This window comes from Tamandua tetradactyla, chromosome 1 (assembly GCF_023851605.1).
Source record: "Tamandua tetradactyla isolate mTamTet1 chromosome 1, mTamTet1.pri, whole genome shotgun sequence".
Taxonomy (NCBI): domain Eukaryota; kingdom Metazoa; phylum Chordata; class Mammalia; order Pilosa; family Myrmecophagidae; genus Tamandua; species Tamandua tetradactyla.
This window is the reverse complement of record NC_135327.1, coordinates 147524521-147546359: the sequence shown is the minus strand read 5'-3', so window position 1 is coordinate 147546359 and position 21839 is coordinate 147524521. Positions and strand designations below refer to the sequence as shown.

The window sequence follows — 21839 nt, the reverse complement described above, 5'->3', positions numbered from 1 at the left end:
TCACATTTTGTTAATTCACTTGACTGTTGATGGGCATTTGGTTTGTTTCTGTGTTTTGGTGATTGTGATTAATGTTGCTATGAAGATTGGTGTGCAAATGCCTCTTTGTGTCGTTGCTTTCAGAACTTCTGAAAAGCAGCAATAATAGTACAATAGCACAAGTAGTGCTATTGCTGGGTAATAGAGCAACTCCATATTTAGTTTCCTAAGGAACCACCAAACAGTCTTTCATAGTTGCTGCACCATTATAATTCCCACCAGCAGTACATAAGTGTCCCAATTCCTTTACATCCTCTTCAATATTTATAGTTTCCTGTTTGTTTAATAGCAGCCATTCTTATAGATGTGAGGTGATATCTCACTGTAGTCTTAATCTGCATTTCTCTTATAGCCAGTGAAATGAGCATGTCCTCATGTGCTTTTGAGCCATCTGCATTTGATCTTCAGAAAAATGCCTATTCATATCTTTAGCCCATTTTATAATTGGGTTGTTTGTTCTTTTGTTGTTGAGTTGTATGACTTCTCTGTACAGGAAATCAAACCTTTGTCCGATATGTGATTTCCAAATTTTTCTCCCATTGAGTTGGCTGTCCCTTCACCTTTTTGACAGAGCCTTTTGAAGTGCAGAAGCATTTAATTTTGAGGAGCTCCCATTTATCCATTTTTTTCTGTTGTTGCTTGTGCTTTGGGTGTAAAATTTAGGACGCTACCTCCTATTACTAGGTCTTGAACATGTTTCCCTACATTTTGTTCTAGAAGCTTTGTGATGCTAGTTCTTATACTTAGGTGTTTGATCTACTTTAAGTTCATTTTTGTGTAGGGTGTAAGATAGGGGTCCTCTTTTATTCTCTTGGCTATTGATATCCAGTTCTTCCATGCCCAATTATTGAAAAGACTATTTTGTCACATTTCAGAGGATTTGGGGGCCTTGTCAAAATTCAGTTGACCGTAGATTTGATGGTTTATTTCTGCACTCCTGATTCAATTCTGTAGGTCAGTGCTTCTGTCTTTGTGCCTGTACCATGCTGTTTTGACCACTGTGGCTTTATAATAGGTTTTAAAGTCAGGGAGTGTTAATCCTCCCACTTTGTTCTTCTTTAGGATGCTTTGAGCTATTTGGGATTTCTTCAGATGAATTTGGTAGTTAGCTTTTCCAAATCTTCAAAACAGGTTGTTGGAATTTTGATTAGTACTATGTTGAATCTGTAGATCAGTTTGGATAGAATTGGCATCTTAACTATATTTAGCCTTCCTGTCCATGAGCAGGGAATGTCTTTCCACTTATTTAGATCTCTTTTAGCAATGCTATGTAGTTTTCTGTGTACAAGTCCTTTACATCCCTAGTTAAGTTCATTCCTAAGTACTTGATTCTTTTAGTTGCTATTTTGAATGGAATTGTTTCTTTAAACTGACTCCTCAGTTAGGTTATTGCTTGTGTATAGAAATGTTACTGATTTTTGCACATTAATTTTATATCCTGCCAAATTGCTGAATCTGTTTATTAGCTCAGGTAACTTTGCTGTAGATTTCTTAGTATCTTCCAAGTATAGTATCATATCATCTGCAAATAGTGAGAGTTTACTTCTTCCTTTCCAAATTGGATACCTTTTATTTCTTTTTCTGCCTGATTGCTCTAGCTAGAACTTCTAGCACAATGTTGAATAATAGTGGTGACAGTGGGCACCCTTGTCTTGTTCCTGATCTTACAGGGAAAGCTTTCAGTCTCTCTCCATGAGTATGATGCTGGCTATCAGTTTTTCCTATATTCCTTTGTCATATTGAGGTAGTTTCCTTTGATTCCTATCTTTTGGAGTGTCTTTATCAGAAAAGGATGCTGAATTCTGTTGAATGCTTTTTCAGTATCAATTGAGATGATCATGTGCTTTTTCCCTTTCAATTTCTTGATGTGCTATATTCATTAATTGATTTTCTCCTTGCATTCCTGGTATAAACCCCACTTGGTCATGGTGTATAATTCTTTTAATGTGTTGTTGAATTCGATTTACTAATATTTTATTGATAATTTTTGCATCTATGTTTATTAGGAGATTGGCTTGTAGTTTTCCTTTCTGATAGCATCTTTACCTGGTTTTGGTATTAAAATGATATTAGCTTCATAAAATGATTTAATTAGGGTTCCTTTTTCCTCAGTGTTTGGAAAAGTTTGAGCAGGATTAGTGTTAGTTCTTTTTGGAATGTTTGATAAAATTCCCCTGTGAAGCCATCTGGCCCTGGGGTTTTCTTTGTAGGAAGATTTTTGATGACTGATTAAATCTCTTTACTTGTGATTGGTTTGTTGAGATCTTCTCTTTCTTCCTGAGTCATTGTAGCTTGTATGTGTAGCTCCAGGAATTTGTCCATTTCATCTGAGTTGTCTAGTTTATTGGTGTTTACTTGCCATAGTATCTTCTTATGATTTATTTTATTTCTTCAGGGTCTGTGGTAACACTCCCCTTCTCATTTCTGATTTTATTTGCATCTTCTCTTTTTCTTTGTCGGTCTTGCTAGTGGCCCATCAATTTTATAGATTTTTCTTAAATAACCAACTTTTGATTTTATTGATTCTTTTTATTGTTCTTTTGTTCTCCCATTCATTTGTCTCTGCTTTAATCTTTGTATTTCTCTTCTTGTATTTGCTTTGGGGTTAGTTTGCTGTTCTTTCCCAAGTTCTCCCAGGTGTGCTAAGTCCTCAATTTTTGCTCTTTCTTGTTTTTTTTTTTTTTGCATGGGTGGCACTGGGAATTGAACCCAGGTCTCCGGCATGGCAGGCAAGAACTCTGCCTGCTGAGCCACTTGGCCCACCCTCTTTCTTGTGTTTTAATATAGGCATTTAGGGCAATAAATTTCCCTCTCAGCACAGCCTTTGCTGCATCCGATAAGTTCTGATGAGTTGTATTCTCATTTTCATTCATCTACAGATAACTGCTGATTTCTCTAGCAATTTCTTCTTGAACCACTGGTTAAGAGTGTATTATGTAATCTCCATATATTTGTGCATGTTCTCGTTCTTTGGTGGTTATTGAGATCCAGCTTCATTCCATTGTGATCAGAGAAAGTGCTTTGAATAATTTCAGTGTTTTTAAATTTATGAAGACTTGTTTTGGGCCCCAGCATATGATCTATCCTGGAGAATGTTCCACGAGCACTAGAGAAGAATGAATATCTTTGTGCTTTGGAGTGCAATGACCTATATATGTCTATTAGTTCTAATTCATTTTTCAAGTTCTTTAACTTCTCTCTTTCCTTGTTGATCTTCTGTCTGGTTGTTCTATCTATGGAGGAGAGTGATGTGTTGAAGTCTCCTACTATTATTATTGAAATGTCTGTTGCTCCCTTCGGTTTTGCCAATGTCTGTCTCTTGTATTTTGGAGCTCTTTGATTGGGAGCATAAGCATTTATGATTGTTATGTGTTCTTGGTGAATTGACCCTTTAATTAGTATACTGGGTCCTTCTGTGTCTCTTATGTCTTTGCATTTAAAGTCTGTTTTGTCCGATATTAGTATAGCTACTCCTGCTTTCTTTTGGTTACAACTTGTGTGGAAAATCTTTTTCCATCCTTTCACTTTCAGTCTATTTGTATCCTTGTATCTAAATGAGTCTCTTGGAAGCAGCATGTAGCTCATTATGTTTCTTAATCCATTCTGCCAATCTGTATCTTTTAATTGGTAAATTTAATCCATTAACATTCAGAATTATTACTGAAAAGTCTTTTATGGATTCCACCATCTTATCTTTTTTATTTGTCAGATCTATATATTCTTTTCCTTCTTTCTCTTTATATTCTTTAAATTACCCTTAGTGGTACTCTTCAATTCTGTGCCCTCCTCCAGACCTCCCTCTCCTGTCTTCTTTTTTCAGCGGCAGAACTCCTTTTAGTATTTCTTGTAATGCCAGTCTCTTGTTGACAAATTCTTTCAGGACTTTTTTGCCTGTGAAAACTTTAATCTCTCCCTCAGTTTTGAAGGACAGTTTGGCTGGGTGGTATTCTTTGCTGGAAGTCTTTCTCTTTCAGGATCTCTAATACATCATACCACTGCCTTCTTGCCTCCAGGGTGCTAGTTGAATAGTCTGAACTCAGTCTTATTTGGTTTCCCATGTATGTAGTAGATTGTTTTTCTCTTGACGCTTTTGGAATTTTCTTCTTCTCCTCAACATTTGATAGACTGATTAGTATGTGTCTTGGGGAAGGCCTGTTTGGATTTATTCTATTTGGAGTATGTTGGGCTTCTTTGACTTGTATATTTATGTCCTTTATGAGGGTTGAGAAGTTTCCCCCATTATGTCTGCAACTGTTCTTCCTTACCTTTTATTCCTCTCTTCTCCTCCGGGACACCAATGATTCTTACATTTGTGCACTTTGTTATGCCTATCATTTCCTTGAGATCCAATTCAATTTTACCCATCTTTTTTGCCATTTGCGCTTTTTAGTCTTTGAAGTCATTTATCCTGTTCTCTATAGCACTTATTCTTTCTTCTGTCTCTTCAAATTTGGTGTTGTGTGCCTCTAGTAAGTATTTTATTTGGTCAACAGAGTCTTAAATCTCTGTGATATCTACTGTTTTTCTATTTATTCTTTCAAATTCCTCTTTATGCTCTTCTATTATCTTCTTGATCTCCTTTATGTACATTGCTGTCCCACTTATTTTATTAAGTAGAGTTGTATGAACATCTTTGATTAGTTATTCTAACGTTAATGTCTCCTCTGGCGTTTTAATTTGGTCATTAGGCTGGGCTATATCTGTGTGCATTGTGATGTGCTAAGTGATCTTCTGTTGTCTTTGTGGCATGTAATTATGTTGATTGATTTACTTTGGGAATTGATTTCTTTCAGTATTCTAAGGCCTTGTGTTTGTAGGATGGTTGTACAGCAGGGAGCAGGGTATGGGGTTGGGCACTCAGTACGTTGATTTGTTTAGGGCAGTTATAGGCATTGTTGGGGATGTTACACTAATGCTTGTGAACATGGGCACCCAGCAGCCAGGGAGGATGTAGCTATGCGGGTGCACTGGTCTGGGGGGGGGGGGGGCACTTAACCCTGGTATGTGGTGGTCTAAGGGCACAGGGTCCTTTGTGTACACGCGTAGAGCTGTGGCAGCAGGTTGGAATTATGCCTTCGTGTATTGGGGGCAGATGTGAACTGGTGTGCAAGTCAGCACTTTCTCAGAGCTGGGAAGTGGGGCTGAGAGCATGCAGTTCTAGGCATGCTGTAAAGTGTGGTTGCCAGAGCTGAATGAAGTAATTGAGGGCCTGTGGGCATGTGTGGGCCTAGTAGTGCCATAAACTGATGCACAGAGCTCGGGCTGGGTGTGGGGAATGGGGACGGGGTGAGGCTGTGTGACACTATGGCAGGGAGCAGGGGTAGCCTAGGTATGGAGTTAGTGCCAGTAGCCTTTACGCGCTGGCAACAGCCTCGCAGAAACAGGGAGGGGGAGTTAGTGCTCAGGAGCATTGCAAGAGTGGTAGGTTGGGCTGCACTTGGGGTGGGGTGTGTGGCAGGTACGTGCACTGGAGGCTGGTGGGGTGGGGACATCTGGAATGTGGGGAATGGGAGTGGGTGATGGGGTTTGGGTGCGTGGGGTGTGGGATGAGTCACCGGTCAGGAGGCTTCCCTGGTGAGGGTAGTGTGCCCAAGGAACGCAGTCTGGCTTATCTACTAGTCCGGGGCTCCTGTCTGTGCACTCCCACGGGCTCCGCACCTCTGCCCCAGGCTCCATCTTTCTGCCTCACAGTTCCTCAGCCTCTGCAGCCAGGACTGTCACATGTGGTGCAGAAGGCTCTCTCAGGTCAGCTGCACTCCTGAATCACCACCTCAGTCGCCCTTCTGTCCCTTCTCTAATTTTCTGTGGAGCAGGGCTCATCTCGAGCCACTCTATTTGGCTATCTTCCCAGAAGTCTCCATCTAGTTCCTTTTAATTGCTAAATAATATTATATGGTAACTCATTCCATTATATGTATCATTTCCTTGGCCATCCTTTGCCAAAAAGGCACGTAAGGTTTTTCCAGTGGTTCATGCAGTGCTTCAGAGAATGAATGGATTTATTCCATGTGTTCTTGTGCAAGTATTTCTTTAGGATAAATTCTTCGAAATCCCAGAATTGCTTATCAAAGAATATGTGCATTTAAATTTTTGATAAATGGCATTTGAAATCTCATTAGATACTGGCAGATAGCTTCTGTGTCCCATTTCCTCACCCACTGTAAACACTGCATATCATCAACCATTTACTTTTTTGCCTATGGAAAGTACAAAAGATTATATTTTCATCGGCATTTTTCTTTGATGTGGTGAAACATGTTTTCATAATTTTACTGTTGTATTTCTGTGACTTGCATATTTATGTCCTTTGTCTATTGGGTTCTTTCTTTTCCTATTGTTAAGTGTTCTTTTTATATTTTGGTTATCTTTATTAGATGCTGCACATGGTTTATTTTAGTCTGCCTTCTTTGATTTCATGAGTACTTAGCTAGTGAAATCTCTCCTCACACAGCTATCTCTAGCTCTAGGCAGAAAGTTTCTTAATATTCTATTTATCTCTGTTGCATTAGCTCTAGCTGCTATATGCTTTGTAGTGAGTAAAGTACAAGACCCGATTCTTGCCTTCAAGGAGCTTAAAAATCTAACATCACATTACCTAATCAAGAATTTAACATTAAGGAATAGAAATGGCATAATATCTAAATTGCATATTAAATTATATGTTGTAGGAAAATATGTATCTTGGGAAACCTTCCCAAATTAGTTCTAGTGAAATATCCTACTCAGTTTGTTTTTCATTGACTTCTATGTTGAAATGTGAATTTTTCTGTATTAGCTTAAAATGAAATTTTTATCACCCATGGTAAAAATATATTATTTTGTCTTCTTTCGAGACATGTTACTGTGTTTACTTCATATATTTGTGCGTTTTTATCTTATATCTGGTTTCAGTTTTACCTTGAATCCTAATATCTTTTTTCTTGCCGTTTCAGGTAAGACCATGAATTATGGCATATTTAAAATGAAGCATTCAGGAGTGAAGTGAGAGAAAGTCATAACATATAGAAAAGAAATAACTTTTACGTTATGTCTATTAATTTCACTATAGATCTATATATTTACCTCCTTAGTAATACAAGAAGTCTTTGTGGGAAGCAGAGAAGCAAGCATCTGCATTTCCTGTGCTCACCTGAACATTACTGGAGGATAAGCCACATCTATCTACAAAGGGGCTTTCATTCAGACAAAATAAGCTGTAAATGGACCAGAAGTGAAGCGTGTTCTTGGAGTAAGCACTGTTACTGTCCAAGTAACCATGGGCTACATATTGGAGTTTTGAAACTTAGCACTTCTACTCCTAAGGGACTTACGAAAGTGAGCATTCGTATGTCCCGTATTAAAAGTACTTTGCACTCTGTTTCAAAGGCTGTTTTTGGCAAACAGAATGAAATGACTTCACATTTAACGAAATTTAAACCAAGTTATGGAATATTAAAAAAAATAATAGATAGCAGCTGGTTAAAACAGAAAAACATTAAACAAGCCATCGTAACTCTGAAAAACTATAGTGACAAGTCAACAGAAAAGAGTTCTTTTCCACAAGATAAAAGTCACGTCATAGATAAAGACGAGGATATAGGTAAACAAAGCCTTTTTCATTCTACAAGTAGTGTAACTACAAAATTTGGAGAGTCATTCAATTTTTTATCAACCCATATTAATTCATATTTTAAACGTGAAGAAAAAATGGCTCAGAAGAAGGAAAGTAAACATTTCCAAGATCAATCAGAAGATAAACATTTCCAGGATAAATCAGAACTTGAAGGTATAAAGACTGATGAAGATGGGAAATTCAGTTCTCCAGTTCCTGATATCGAGACCAACAAGAGGCCAGGCTCAGAATCTTCTTTAGATACTGTCAAGGAGCCTGAAGATCACAGTGAGACATCTAAGGTTCTCCCAGTTTCTGGTAAACAAAGCATTACTAACTTTCTTTCTCATCCCACTGAAGGTGTACAAGCCTTAGTAGGTGGTTACATTGGTGGACTTGTTCCCAAATTAAAGTATAATTCAAAAACTCTGTCAGATGACCAGGAAGAAGCTGTGAAAGATGAGCAGGATATCAGCAAAGAAAAAATTGCGGAAGAGAAAAAGCATTTATCTCTTCAGAGAGAAAAGGCAAGTCATCATTCATTGTGAATTTAAGTTGTATTACTTTTTGTCAAATTTATAATATGTTTCATCTCCTAAAAGGACCTGAAACCTTAGTCGTTTGTTTGTATTGCCAAAAGAGTTTCATATTCCAAATCATATATATTGAATATATCTTTGTAGATTATTGCAAGAGTGAGTATTGATAACAGAACTCGAGCATTAGTTCAAGCATTAAGGAGAACAACTCATCCAAAGCTCTGCATCAATAGGGTTGAAGAACTGACTTTTCATCTTCTAGAATTTCCTGAAGGAAAAGGAGTGGCTGTCAAGGTAATTTCAAATTGATTTAATCTGATTTTGTCTTGAAATACAAATACTAATAAGCTCTCTACAATGGAGAAGGCAAGACCTTTATTTTTTTATTTAATTTTTTTGGTTTTTATCATGCGTGGATCTATTCTATATTCAGTACTTGCCCCATTCTGATATAAATTATGCCAATTGTTTCCTTTTATTCTGATATAAATTATGCTATTATTACTAATATCTGTTCTTTGAGATTAAACATTTATAAAATGGAAAATAAATGTGAGTGTATTAGATTATCCAGCAGTTGTCAAATTTTTCTTAAATGCAATGTATATATTTACAGTATGCAACCCTGCTTTTAAGATAGAAAATACAATTCATAAGCAAAACCACTGCTAGATTTTATTTCATGGTCTTTTATAATTGAACATCTAAAAACTTATTGATAATTGATTTGATAATCTTATTAAGTAAAGCACTTAACTTTTCTTTGCCTTGGTTTTCTCAAATATAAAGTAGTGAGAATAATTTAGACCCATTTAAATAGCTTCTTTTCAGAGAAAGGTTGTAATATATGAATAATATGGTTTGGTGTCTTTAAATCTATACTCTTAAGATTATTTTGTAATGTTTTATTTAATGAACTGTTTGAAAAGATAGTATAATGACTAGATGTTGTTAGAGTCTCATTGGAACTATCTTAGTACTTATTTTCAGCTTCCAATTCAGGAAATTTCAAGTTAACTTAGTTTACATTTATTCCACTCTTTGACCTTGCTGAAAAATGTTCTACATCTGTGCCATTCTTAATTTTATATTGTGAAGGATTTCATGTTGATAAAAGTTGGGATGATCTTTTGTATTTATAGAATCTCTTACCTAAAAGATGAGTTTTTCAAATATACATGTGCTTTTAAATATATGTCACATTACAGTGTAATAACTGAAAGCTAAGATCTAAACTAGAATTACTTTATAGAACATCTAAAAACTTTAATATATGTACAGCTAAGTATAAAATCCAATGAATTTTCACAAACTGAACATATCCGTGTAACCTGCTCCCAAATGAGTAAATAGAACATTACTAGCAACACAGAAGTTTCCCTTGTGCTCCTTCTAGTTACTATCCCCTAAAAGGGTAGTCATAGATTAGTTTTGTCTGTTTTTGTACACTATATAAACTGTTGTATGATTGACTTCTTTCACGCAACATTGTGTTGGTAGGAATCATTCATGTTGCTGTGAGTAGTTACAGATCATTTATTCTCGTTGCTTTTATTTACTCAGTTTTCTCACTATGGACATTTGGGTAATTTTCAAAATTTTAGACTACTGTAAACAATACTGCTAATAGAAACTTTGAAGGCTCTTATGTCACATAACCAATCCCAAATCTAGGAACTCTTAACTAGTAAGGAGAAGCATGATATAGGAATATATATATATTTAAATTAATTTTGAATGAAAATCTAGATAGTCTGAAAAAAGTTCTCACCTTTGGCCTAAATAATGTATGGCATATACATTGCCCAAGACATGTCAGTTTGTACACTTTCATGTTAACTTTCCTATCTAAATTTTTCATTATTTTCAAGCATGTAGCTTACTAGGTAATCTGAATAGTGTTCTCTGATACTCTGTGAATGTCCAGTTTCCACTTTCCAATCACCATTGGCCAAATCCTTTACAGAATGAATCATTTCATTAGTGTTGCAGAATGATGAATTTCTAATTCTCTTTTTCTCCTTCTAAATTTTAATTGCATTGTTCTGTACAGTACAGCTTTTTTTCACCAGCTGGCACTATTTGGTTACTCTAAAGGTAAATTTATGACAAAGGCAATTAGTTACCAATTTTCAAAGAAATGAATTTCTTTAATGGCTTCCTCAAGTGGTGACATGAATTGGTTATGCCTTTTTTATTTTTCTTGGTTATGATTATGAACTCAGTTTTTCATATAATAAGCTTGTTTCTATAATCTTCCCCCCCCCCCCCATACTAAACTTACCATTACACGAGTAGTATAACTTTGACTAGTAGGGGCCCTTCAAGCTCTAGTTCATGTGTTCTTTGTGTTTTTTTTAAACTTTTTATAAAAGCATGATTTGCAGAAAAGTGCACTTATCAAAAGTATACAGCACCATAACTTTTCACAAGCTGAACACATCTATATAACCACCACCAAAAGTAAGAAATAGAATATTAACAAAACATCCAAAAACCTTACTTATGGCTACTTAAAGTTAGTATCCCCAAAAAGGTTAACTGATTTTACTGATTTCTGGCAGCATAGATTAGTTTTGCCTCTTTCTGTATGTTTGTAAATGGAATGATACAGCATGTGCTCTTGTCTGTTTCTTTTTTAATCACATGCGCTTTTGTCTGTTTCTTTTTTAATCAACAGTATGTTTTTGAGGATCATCTATATTGTTGGTTGTAGTGTAGAAAATTTGTTTTCATTGTTGTATATTCCATGATGTGAATATACCACAATGTATTTATCCGTTCTACTGCCAGTGGACATTTGGTAATTCATAATGCTCCAATGAATATTCTAGAATGTGTCTTTTGAAAAACGTGTCTTTATTTCTTTTGAATATGAACTTAAGAGTAGTATTGTTGGTCATACAGTATGCGTATATTCATCTTTAGTCGATACTGCCAAATGTTTTTGCAAAGTATTGAGATACCAATTTATACTTCAGAAGTCATGAGCCTTCTCGTTGTCCATGTCTTCTTCAGTACTTGGTATTTTTTATGTTTTCCATTTTAGCCATTTTGTTGTATGTTTAGTGATATTAAATTGTTGGTTTAATTTGTACTACTCTTGTAACTATGAAGTTGAACACCTTTCCTATTATTTATTGGCTGTTTGCATACTTCCTTTGTGAGCCCATTCCAAGTCTTGCTCATTTTCCATTGACTTGACCTTATTGAATTATAGAAGTTCTTTATATATTCTGGGTATGAATCTTTGGGCATATATATGTCTTGCAAGTATATTCTCCCATTCTGTGTCTTACCTTTTCACCCTTTCTGTTGATTTTTGTTGAACAGGTATTAATTTTAACATAGGCCAGTTGATAAGTATTTTCCTTTGTGGTTCTCACTTCATGTCCTATTTAAGAAATCTTAATGCTATAAGAATATTTTTGTATATTTTTTCTAAAACTTTATTATTGTTTTACCTTTTACACTCATACTTAGTATCCATCTGGAATAGATTTCGTTGTACCATGTGAATTAGGAGTGATGCTTTTATTTTTTAATACACATATCCTGTGGACCCAGCACCATTTATTGGGTGTATTTTATACACTGTATTCTGTTGCATTGGTGTATTCCTCTATCCTTGCACCAGTGCTACACTGTCTAAATTATTGTAGCTTTATAATAAGTTTCTATCTGGTACTGTAATCTTCAAACTTGATTCTTCCTCCTAATATTGATTTAGTTATTCTTTTTTCTGATAATTTTTGTTTTATTTTTTTAAATACCAAAAACACCAAACGCAAACATTCCTATTTTGATCATTCCATTCTACATATATAATCAGTAATTCACAATATCATCACATAGTTGCATATTCATCATCATGATCATTTTTTGGAACATTTGCAGCTATTCAGAAAAATAAATAAAATGAAAACAGAAAAAAATTTATGCATGCCATATCCCTTACCCCTTCTTTTCATTGATCACTAGCATTTCAAACTAAATTTATTTTAACATTTGTTCCCACTATTATTTATTTTTGTTCCATATGTTCTACTTGTCTGTTGACAAGATAGATAAAAGGAGCATCAGACACAAGGTTTATACATAGCACATTGTGAAAGCTATATTATTATACATTCATCTTCAAGAAATATGGTTGGTGGAATACAGCTCTACATTTTCAGGCAGTTCCCTCCAGCCTCTCCTTTACATCTTGGATAACAAGGTGATATCTGCTTAATGCGTAAGAATAACCTCCAGGATAACCTCTCGACTCTGTTTGGAATCTCTCAGCCATTGATGCTTTGTCTCATTTCACTCTTCCCCGTTTTGGTCAAGAAGGTTTTCTCAATCCCTTGATGCTGAGTCTCAGCTCATTCTAGGGTTTTTCTCAATCCCTTCATGCTGAGTCTCAGCTCATTCTAGGATTTCTGTCCCACATTGCCAGGAAGGTCTACATCCCTGGGAGTCATGTCCCACGTAGACAGGGGGAGAGTGGTGAGTTTGTTTGTTGTGTTGGCTGGAGAGAGAGAGGCCATATCTGAGGAACAAAAGAGGTTCTCTTGGGGGTGACTCTTAGGCCTAATTTTAAGTAGGCTTGACCTATCCTTTTTGGAATTAAGTTTCATATGAACAAACCCCAAGACTGGGGGCTCAGCCTATAGCTTTGGTTGTCCACATTGCTTGTGAGAATATCAAGAATTTGATTTGGTTATTCTTGACTTGCTATAATTCCATATACATTTGAGAATCAGTTTACCTGCGAAGAAAAATGTTTAAATCCTGCTGGGATTATGTTTACTCTAGAGAGCAATTTGGGGTGACTTGAATCATTGCAATATTGAGTCTGTTAAGCCATGAACTTGAAATATTCTTCCATTTCTTTTATCCATCTTTATTTTCTCTCAATATTTAAAAAAAATTTTGAATATGCCTATTTTGTCCGTCTTTCAATAGAAATATTTTGTTTAATTCCTGGGTATGTTATGTTTTTGGATAGTAACTTTTTAAAACTTCATTTTTATTATTTTATTTTAACATCCTTTTACTCATAATTCCAATATCAGGACCACCTGTGAGTCTGTTTCTATAATCTGTTATTTTTTTCTTGGCTTTTGGTCATTTGGTCTTGGTTTCACATGGCTTATAATTTTTCTGGATGCTGGATTTTACGAATAAAAAAAGCCTGTAGAGATCCAGATCACATTTTTGAGAGAGAGTTTGTCTTTTCCTCTTCTTGGCAAATAAAGTGGAACCTTGTTTCAGTTAGGTTCAGAATTGGATCAAGGCTGGGTTACATTAGGGTAAGAGTCTACCTCTAGTTCACCCTATTCCTAAGGCCTGGGGTTTCAGTGAGAGCCTGGTATATTCATTACCACCACCACCCATTTGAGTCCTGGAATCTCAAGATTAGAAGACTCCACTCTGATTTTAAGAGGTTTTTCAATTTAAGTTTTTAGCCTCCCACATCACATAGTTTCAGAGTCAGGCAAATGTCTTGAGAAGAAATCAGCAGTATGATTGAGGTCCCCCCTTAAGTCTAAAGTTTCTTATCTCCAAATTCATGAGACTCTAAATCCTTAACTAGTTCTCTGTTGCCCAAGCAGAATTTTTCAGTCCCTTACTTATTCCCAGAAGCAACAATAGTCTCATGGGGGGTGGGGGGCATGTAAGGGGAGGTAGGCTTTCATTTTTCAGCTCAGTTATCCCTTCTCCAGATTTGTAGCCCCTCTTATTCACATTGTTTCAGTAGCTCTCTGATGCCTTCAAACAGATGGGTAATTGAAAAAAAATTTATACAGCTCTAGTTGTTCTTGATATGGACTCTAATCTTCCATATCAAATCTTCCATCCTGATCAGAAGTAGAAATTTGCATTTCCGTCTTGACCATTGATAAGGTCTTTCTCTTGGGGTCTTAGAGTTAATTAAACATTAGCCAGGACAAAAAAAATTGAAGCAATTTAGAGCAATAGTATTTCAGGTTTTATTTATCATTTAAAAAATGAAACAAAATGAGTGATACATTGAGAAATTATTGATTCACAGAAAGTTAAATAGCAGAAATAAAGATGCCACTCAGATTTCTCCTTAAATCCTAGGGTACTGATCAGATAAGACATATCCGTATATAATGAACCCTAAGATTTAAAGACCTTACTTCTGCATAAAAATGTGAAGTTAAATGCTTAGAATCTTGAATTCCCAGGTTTATTTAAACTAATTTCTTCATGATGGTCAGCTTTTTCCTTCTGCTTCAATTTTATTTTTTCATTAGCATGTTCATATTTCTTTATGAGGTACCACTGCATCCCATGTACAATGTACATGAGATTTTTTTTTCTTTTAACAATATTTTAATTCCCAAGAGTGGAAATGGACAGTGAACAAAGTATTGTGTAACATCTGTAACGTTAACTTAATCCTTTGTTGTAACAGTATTTTGTAAAATTGTGTTAATGAGAAAATTATATTTTCTCTAATTGCTGTGTTACACCTTTAAAAAATAACTTGGGTAGCAGTTCATTTTAATTGTTCTAGATATAATACAGTATGTCAAAAATAGTCTTTCTGTGAAGATCACTAAGAAAATAATAAATTCTGGCACCCTGATTATGTATGATGATCTACATGTGTTGGCTAAAAGTAATCATACGTTTTCACTGTTGATTTGAAAAAGCAACAATTTGTCTTTCCTCTCAATACAGGAAAAAATTATTCCATATTTATTACGACTGAGACAAATTAAGGATGAAGCTCTTCAGGCTGCAGTTAGAGAAATTTTGGCGTTAATTGGCTATGTGGATCCAGTAAAAGGGAGAGGAATTCGAATTCTCACAATTGATGGTGGAGGAACAAGGTAAGGCTTGAGAAAAAATTTTTTTAAACTATAGATTAAAGTCAGCTATAGGAATTTCTTTTTTACCTGATTTTGTAATTATATTATTATAAAATCAAAAATTGAAAATAAAATATGAGATTTGTTTTTCTTAATTTATTACTTTATCAGTCTAAGAGTTACTTGAGCATACCCCCGAATTACTTTTTTTTACATGGGCAGGCACCGAAAATTGAACCCAGGTCCTCGGCATGGCAGGCAAGAATTCTGCCACTGAGCCACCGTCACACCGCCCCCTTTTATTTTTAATTTAATCAACATTCATATTTTAGTTCAGTCTTTTCAGGTCCTTTCTTTAAGTAGCTTAGGACAGTTTATCAACCGTTATTCGCTTAAAATCTTGGCAATGTTTTATAATTTTAACTGTCTTTTACTATATTTATCTTACCTGAATATATCTGTCAACTAACTAATCGCTTAATAAAGTGATGATTAGGAAAGGACTCGATATTAGTAACTTCCTGCCTCCCTATGTCTTCACTTGCAGATACCAATTCTGGTACTATACAAAAATTAATGCTTTCTTATCTCAGACAGAGATAATTTCACCATCAGACTTCATTCTTATTACCAGCAATACATTCATGCTTCTTACTCTCTCTTAGCATACTAGTCCTACCTACTTGTTGCTTAGATTCTTTGGCTTGACTTCTCAAACCTTTCCATCCAGGTTTTCTACTTTGGGTTCCAGTTCTCTGCTACCTCTATTCTTACCTGCTTAAATTCATGGTATATGCTCTGCCTGTTGTTCTTAGCTTTAATTTATATCTCTGATTTCATTCTCTGGTATACTTGCCTTATCAAGCACTAACCTTATCTTTTTTAAAAATTCCACAGTCAGTCCTGGATGTCACTCAGGTCTTCTACACTTTGACAGCAATGTGAAGGAACGAGTGAGAGATGAGAGAAGGAAGCTATTTAATAATCTAGGAATGGGGTAATGAAGTACCAACTTCGGATGGTGGCAGTAGCAAGCATGAGTAAGGGAAAAATATAAGAAAGTTTTGAAGAAAAGGGGAATTGGATATCATAGAAATAGATTGAGATCACCTAAATATAAACACTCTGGGTAACTGGAATAGAATTGCAGACGCAGTAGAGATGATTGGTGTTGAGAAAGACAGTTCTCTTTTGAACAATTGACTATGAGGTTACATTCATCCTTATAGAAGTGCTCACTTGGCAAATAGAAATGGAATTGATTAAAGAGTAAAAAGTCTTAGAAAACCTTTGTGGGTATTTCTTAGATAAGGGAAATAACTCAAGAAGTTGAACATCACTTGTGTGAAGGATAGATAATGTGGTGGTGATTGGAAAAACTGATTCTAGCTCATAGAATTGGAGCTAGCTGAGGAGAAATAGGGAAAGTGGTAGTTAAATGAGTAAGTAGTTACACTGGAAGAGCAGGAGGTGGCCAGTTCTCTCTGCCATTAAGTTCAGGGGAGTTGAGAGGAATGGTCATTCATTGAGTCAATTAGCAAATATTGATTCAGTTCCAACCATGTTCTAAACACTAATTTGTTCCTGGAGACACTCAGTAATCAGACAAGATCCTAGTCTTCGTGGTGATTGCATCTTAGAAGAGGAGAGAGAGAAATCAAAAAACAAAACTGTGTAATTTGGTGATAATGTTTACCGGGAAGAGAAATAAAATAAAAGGACAGAGGATAATGGTACTATTGTAGAAGATGTAATCATGACTTCTTTTTGAGGAAGTAACTAACGTTTCAGTAGAGATCTGAAAGAATTAAAACCATTAGAAGACATTCACGTGTCTGTTTAGAGTGAGGGGGAGGTATGGTGAAAAAGAGGTTGTGACCATTAAATGTTATAGATATTATAGAATAGGAGTTTTGTTAGTCATACAGGGAGGGTATTGGAGTGAGGCAATTTGGGAAAATTTAGAGGTGGGTTAGGATGAAGGTAGGTTTAGGTCTGTGGTTTTCACTAGAGGCTGTTTTGCTGAAGTTTAGGGTGTTATCACTGGAAAGCCGATGTTGGGCCAGTTTTGTGAGGTACAGAAAACAGGTTAGCTCTAAATGGGTAAAAGTTATTTGTTTGGAAATTGGATATGTAAGAATTTGTATTTAGTATTGTTGGATTTTTCAGGTTTTTCTGAAGAAGTAAACAACATACAGGGTCACTGCACAGAGGCTGTCTTTGGCTCATTTATGTAATAAGGTCACATTGTTAAATGCATTTTATCCTATATTATCTTTAATTCCTTACGTCTAACTTTGAACTCAGTGTATCTGTCTTACAAGTTTATCTTCTTTTACCTCTCATCAAATCACATTATTTCTTGCTATCTAAAGAATCAACATTTTGATAGTTTTTCATTTTAATCTTACAATATTCTCTGATGACTTCCTAGAAGTGTAAATCAAGGCAATTCAACACTTTGTGTTTTATCTTGTGGTTCATACTACCATTGTGTTCCAAGATTTATCATCCCTGCACCTAGTATTGGTATTAGAGGTCCTCATTTTATTTTTATACTGTCCCAGTATTAGCAGTTGTCCATGTGATGTACACCCTGAATTGGCTTACACCCTGTTAGCTATTTCATTTTTAACAGTCCTCCATGAAGCTGTCTACTACATTTGGCAAGGATCCAGGATTAAACAAAGTACTCAGCATTAATTTATTCATTCTTAGTGCAGAGCATTATTTTAAGGTTGTTGAGAGTTTTACAAAATTAATAAATAAAAGGGAGCTTAAAATATGACTAGGGAAATATATAAAACACAGATGCATACAACTATACTTACTATACTGGTAAGAAAAGAATATATATATATGTGGTATTGCCAAAACAGTGAGTTGAGTTTATAAGTGTCTTCCTGAGTTGGGGTATTTCAAAAGTTATCTTACATTGGCATATCTTTGTATTCTTGCTTAGAGAAATACTAGTGAAAATACAAAAAACTTGTTGTCATAGCACAGGTTTTATCCTAATATTTAGATACTAAATTTTCAAGAGTATTCTAAAAATGTATATTGGCAATTTTTACTGCTGCTAATTTATACTGTTAGTTTTCATGTTAGTAATTAGGCCTCAAGCAATTTGTAGAATTGTTTTATTCAATAACCAAAATTATCCTTGAAACAGGATTCTCATTTGGCCTTTAATAATTTCTGCAGGGGTGTGATTGCGCTTCAGACACTACGAAAATTAGTTGAACTTACTCAGAAGCCAATTCATCAGCTCTTTGATTACATTTGTGGTGTAAGCACAGGTAATTAATAATCCTTTGAATTGCTTAATAAAATTTTAAAATGTTCATTATAAGTAAAGCTAACATTTAAAAATAGATTTTAAAGTGCTGTCTCTAATATATTTTAAAGAAGCCACAGTCACAAGTACAAATGATGAATTGTTGCTTTATGATATATATTCACCTCAAGGAGAGTGATGAAAAGAAGGTAGTCACTCATGTCGTTCAATAGAAAATTAAGGATGAATAAGATTTTACATTTTTATGGGACGTCCATCTTTGAGGAAATTGTTTCCTATATTATTTTTCATCTGTTTGGTTGGAGCCAGAGTTTAAATTGAGAAATTCAGACCAAGAGTAATAAAACATATAAAATATTTAAAATATATTATGATTACTACTTCCTGTTTTTCTTTATATTTTATCACAATTCTAGGTTAAGCACTGATGATATTACAGGTTTAGAAACTGTTTTTATAAACCTACTTTTTAATACTTTTATGCTAGTCAGTTTTTAAGACTATAGTTTCATTTTTATATAGAAGAAGTTGGTAACCTAGGATACAGTTGTCATAACTAACTAAGTTTTCGTTGACTCACTATTAGATGAACTTTTGTTTCTGTTTTTTCCTTTTTTTCCCATATTTCCTTAATTAAGCTTTCTCACTAATTTGTTTTACTCTCCTTTTCCCCCTGTGTGTTTGTTTTGGAGTATAATCGTAGTTCTCGCTTGCCTTCCTTGTAATACTCAAAGACTGAGTATTTGTCTTGATCTTTTCTATGTATTTTACTGTTTGACCTGATAATTTCTCATTATACATTTGTTTATTCTTCATAGACTTTTGTTTCTGTTTCTTTGTCTCATTCTTTTGAATTATAATAGCTCTAAAGACAACTACAAACAAAATCAAACTATTTTTCTATGATACGTGTCAAAATGGCCATTATTCCAAAGGGCATATTAGTCGATGTTCAATTGCTACAACTAAATGATGAGAGCAGTTGCAGGGATGATTCCCAAGTTTATGGATCTCAGCGATTCCCATGTTTTTCTATTAAACACTAATTCTTAGGATATGAGCAAATTTGGAAAATGTGGAGTTAAAAGATTTCTTTACAAAGGGACTTCTAAGATTGCTTAGCATTTTGCAAATACAATGTGAACTCTACAAGGTAGGAAAATAATATGTATATCCCAAATTGATTTTTTTTTTGCTACTTCTTTTGGAAATAATTACCTGAGCATTTCTGTTAAATTTTGGAATGGTCCTAGCACGTCAAACATTTAAACCCCAACGAATTAACTTATTGCTTTGGCACCACTTTTGATTCTCAAAGAGAATCTCATATCACAGAAATTCGTCTATGAAGTGGAATTTATCACAATATAGTCCATTGTGTCTTCTAGCTTATAATAACCTTAGCTTTTAATATAATGCTTATACTTTTCTTTTTTCCATTTTGTATTTTCTAATTAAAAAGTTTGTTTCCATTTATAATTTTTATGAAGTTGACTGATACATATTTACATAAGGATAATGTCCTTACCAATTCAAATAAAATTAATTCATTAAAAAAAATCTGGCAGTCTTTCTAGTAGGTCTACTTAAGAAGAGAAGACTTTAATTTTTTGCAGATTATTTGTTATGTTAATTAGAAAATTTCTGCACATTAATTTCTATTATATAATCATGCTGTAACAATGCATTTTTGAAACATAACCTATTTGATCTTTTACTTGAGTAAGACCAAATATAATAAAATATTTAAAATATATTATAGTAGCTATTTCCTGTTTTCTCTTTATATTTTATCACAATGATAAAATGATATTACATTTTAGTAATATGATGACATTACAGGTCTTTGTCCAGCCTGCCTGCTTCCCATCCCTTAAAGCTCTCTTTACCCCTTTTTATCTTTAGTTTAGTATTACGCCAGTTAGTCACACTAAGTGGCAACATATCCTACCAATTGCATCTAATTTATATATTTAGTTATTAATTAAATTCAGAGTATTTAATTTATTTAATTATATTGGTTCCCAGGACCTACCTGAAGGAGTAAATATTTTAATGAATTGGTGAATTGTCATATATACTGTATTTTGTGATTAAAACCAAGTAATTACTTAAGGTTAAGAAGAACATTATCTACCACAATATCTTTATTATATATTATTTGATTTAATGTATAACAATCCATTTTTATATATTTTTAAATTACCATTATAATTATTTAATCCTTATTGAGGCCTAGTAAAACACTTTACATCTGTTATCACAATATGAGGGCTTCGTGAATTGCTGTTATTATACCCATTTTACAGATGAGAAAATTAGGGCCCTGATAGGTCAGGTAACTTATCTAAGTTGACATAGCTGGAAAGTATCAGCTGGACTTTAATCTAGGTTCATGACTCAGGAGATCATAAGTTAATAATAAGTGCTATGTCAATGTTGATAAAACCTAAGAGTTCTTTCTTTCAGGTGCCATATTAGCTTTCATGTTGGGATTATTTCATTTGCCCTTGGATGAATGTGAGGAACTTTATCGAAAATTAGGATCAGATGTGTTTTCACAAAATGTCATTGTTGGAACAGTCAAAATGAGTTGGAGCCATGCATTTTATGACAGTCAGATGTGGGAAAAGATTCTTCAGTAAGTTGTGACTATTCCTTTCTTAAATTTTTCTGATTATGTAGATAATATGTGATAACATGTTCAAGTTATAATATGCACATATGTGTGCCTAAAGAGGCACTATATGAGACACTAAAAGAAGACTATAAAGAAGAATATTAACTTATTAATCCACTAATTAGAGGATTGTTAATATTTTGGTGAATTGTATTCTAATTTTTTCTTGGGTTGCATACATTCATGTGTATGAGATTTGTGTGTAAAAGTCACAATTGCCTTTTTAAAAATATGTGACCATACTGTAAATAGACCATCATGCATCTGTTTTTTTAATTTGACGTATTAATCTTTTCTCAAGTCATTAACACATATTCTTCTAAAATGTATTAATTTTTAAATATTTCTTTTCAAAGCATTACATAGCTATTATACTCATTTTCCAAAATATAAGCATACAGTAGAAACTTAAAATCACCCACAATCCTAATACTCAGAGCTGTAGACCTTGCAGTGTATTTCCTTCTAGTTTTTTCCTAGGCTACTTACATTTTAGTTAACGTGTTATATGGCTGAAATTATATTGTAGTTGTAATTTTGTATTCTTTTTCCCTTAAATGTTATGTGTTTTCCAGCTCTATTAAACTCTCTTGGCACATTGTTAAGACTGCACAATATTCCACAGTGTGATGGTACCATATTTTCTTAAACATTTCCATTTAGGACATTTATGGACATTTGGGAAATGTATGTTCGTTATTTTTTTCTGATTATGAACAATGCTGTGTTAGGACACATTAAGCTTAAATTTCTGTTAATATTCAGACTCTATCAGTGGGTCGTTTTATAAGAAGCATAATTATTCGATCAAATATTGATGTCTTTTAAAAATAATCATTATGCAAGAAATGGAGAATACATA

The 21839-nt window shown here is 34.3% G+C and overlaps 1 protein-coding gene across 4 annotated transcripts in view; it reads left to right on the top strand.

The window, feature by feature from the left end:
- Positions 1-21839, top strand: part of PNPLA8 (patatin like domain 8, phospholipase A2) — an 85552-nt gene that overhangs the window by 22358 nt on the left and 41355 nt on the right. For all 4 annotated transcript variants that reach the window (XR_013178513.1, XM_077167600.1, XM_077167534.1 and 1 more), the window contains exons 2-6: positions 6972-8157; positions 8314-8463; positions 14869-15020; positions 18204-18298; positions 20767-20938. Coding sequence is in view for 3 of the 4 variants with exons in the window: in XM_077167600.1 (XP_077023715.1) it covers positions 7066-8157; positions 8314-8463; positions 14869-15020; positions 18204-18298; positions 20767-20938 (1661 nt within the window). In the remaining variant the exon portion in view is untranslated. The remainder of the gene's footprint in view (positions 1-6971; positions 8158-8313; positions 8464-14868; positions 15021-18203; positions 18299-20766; positions 20939-21839) is intronic.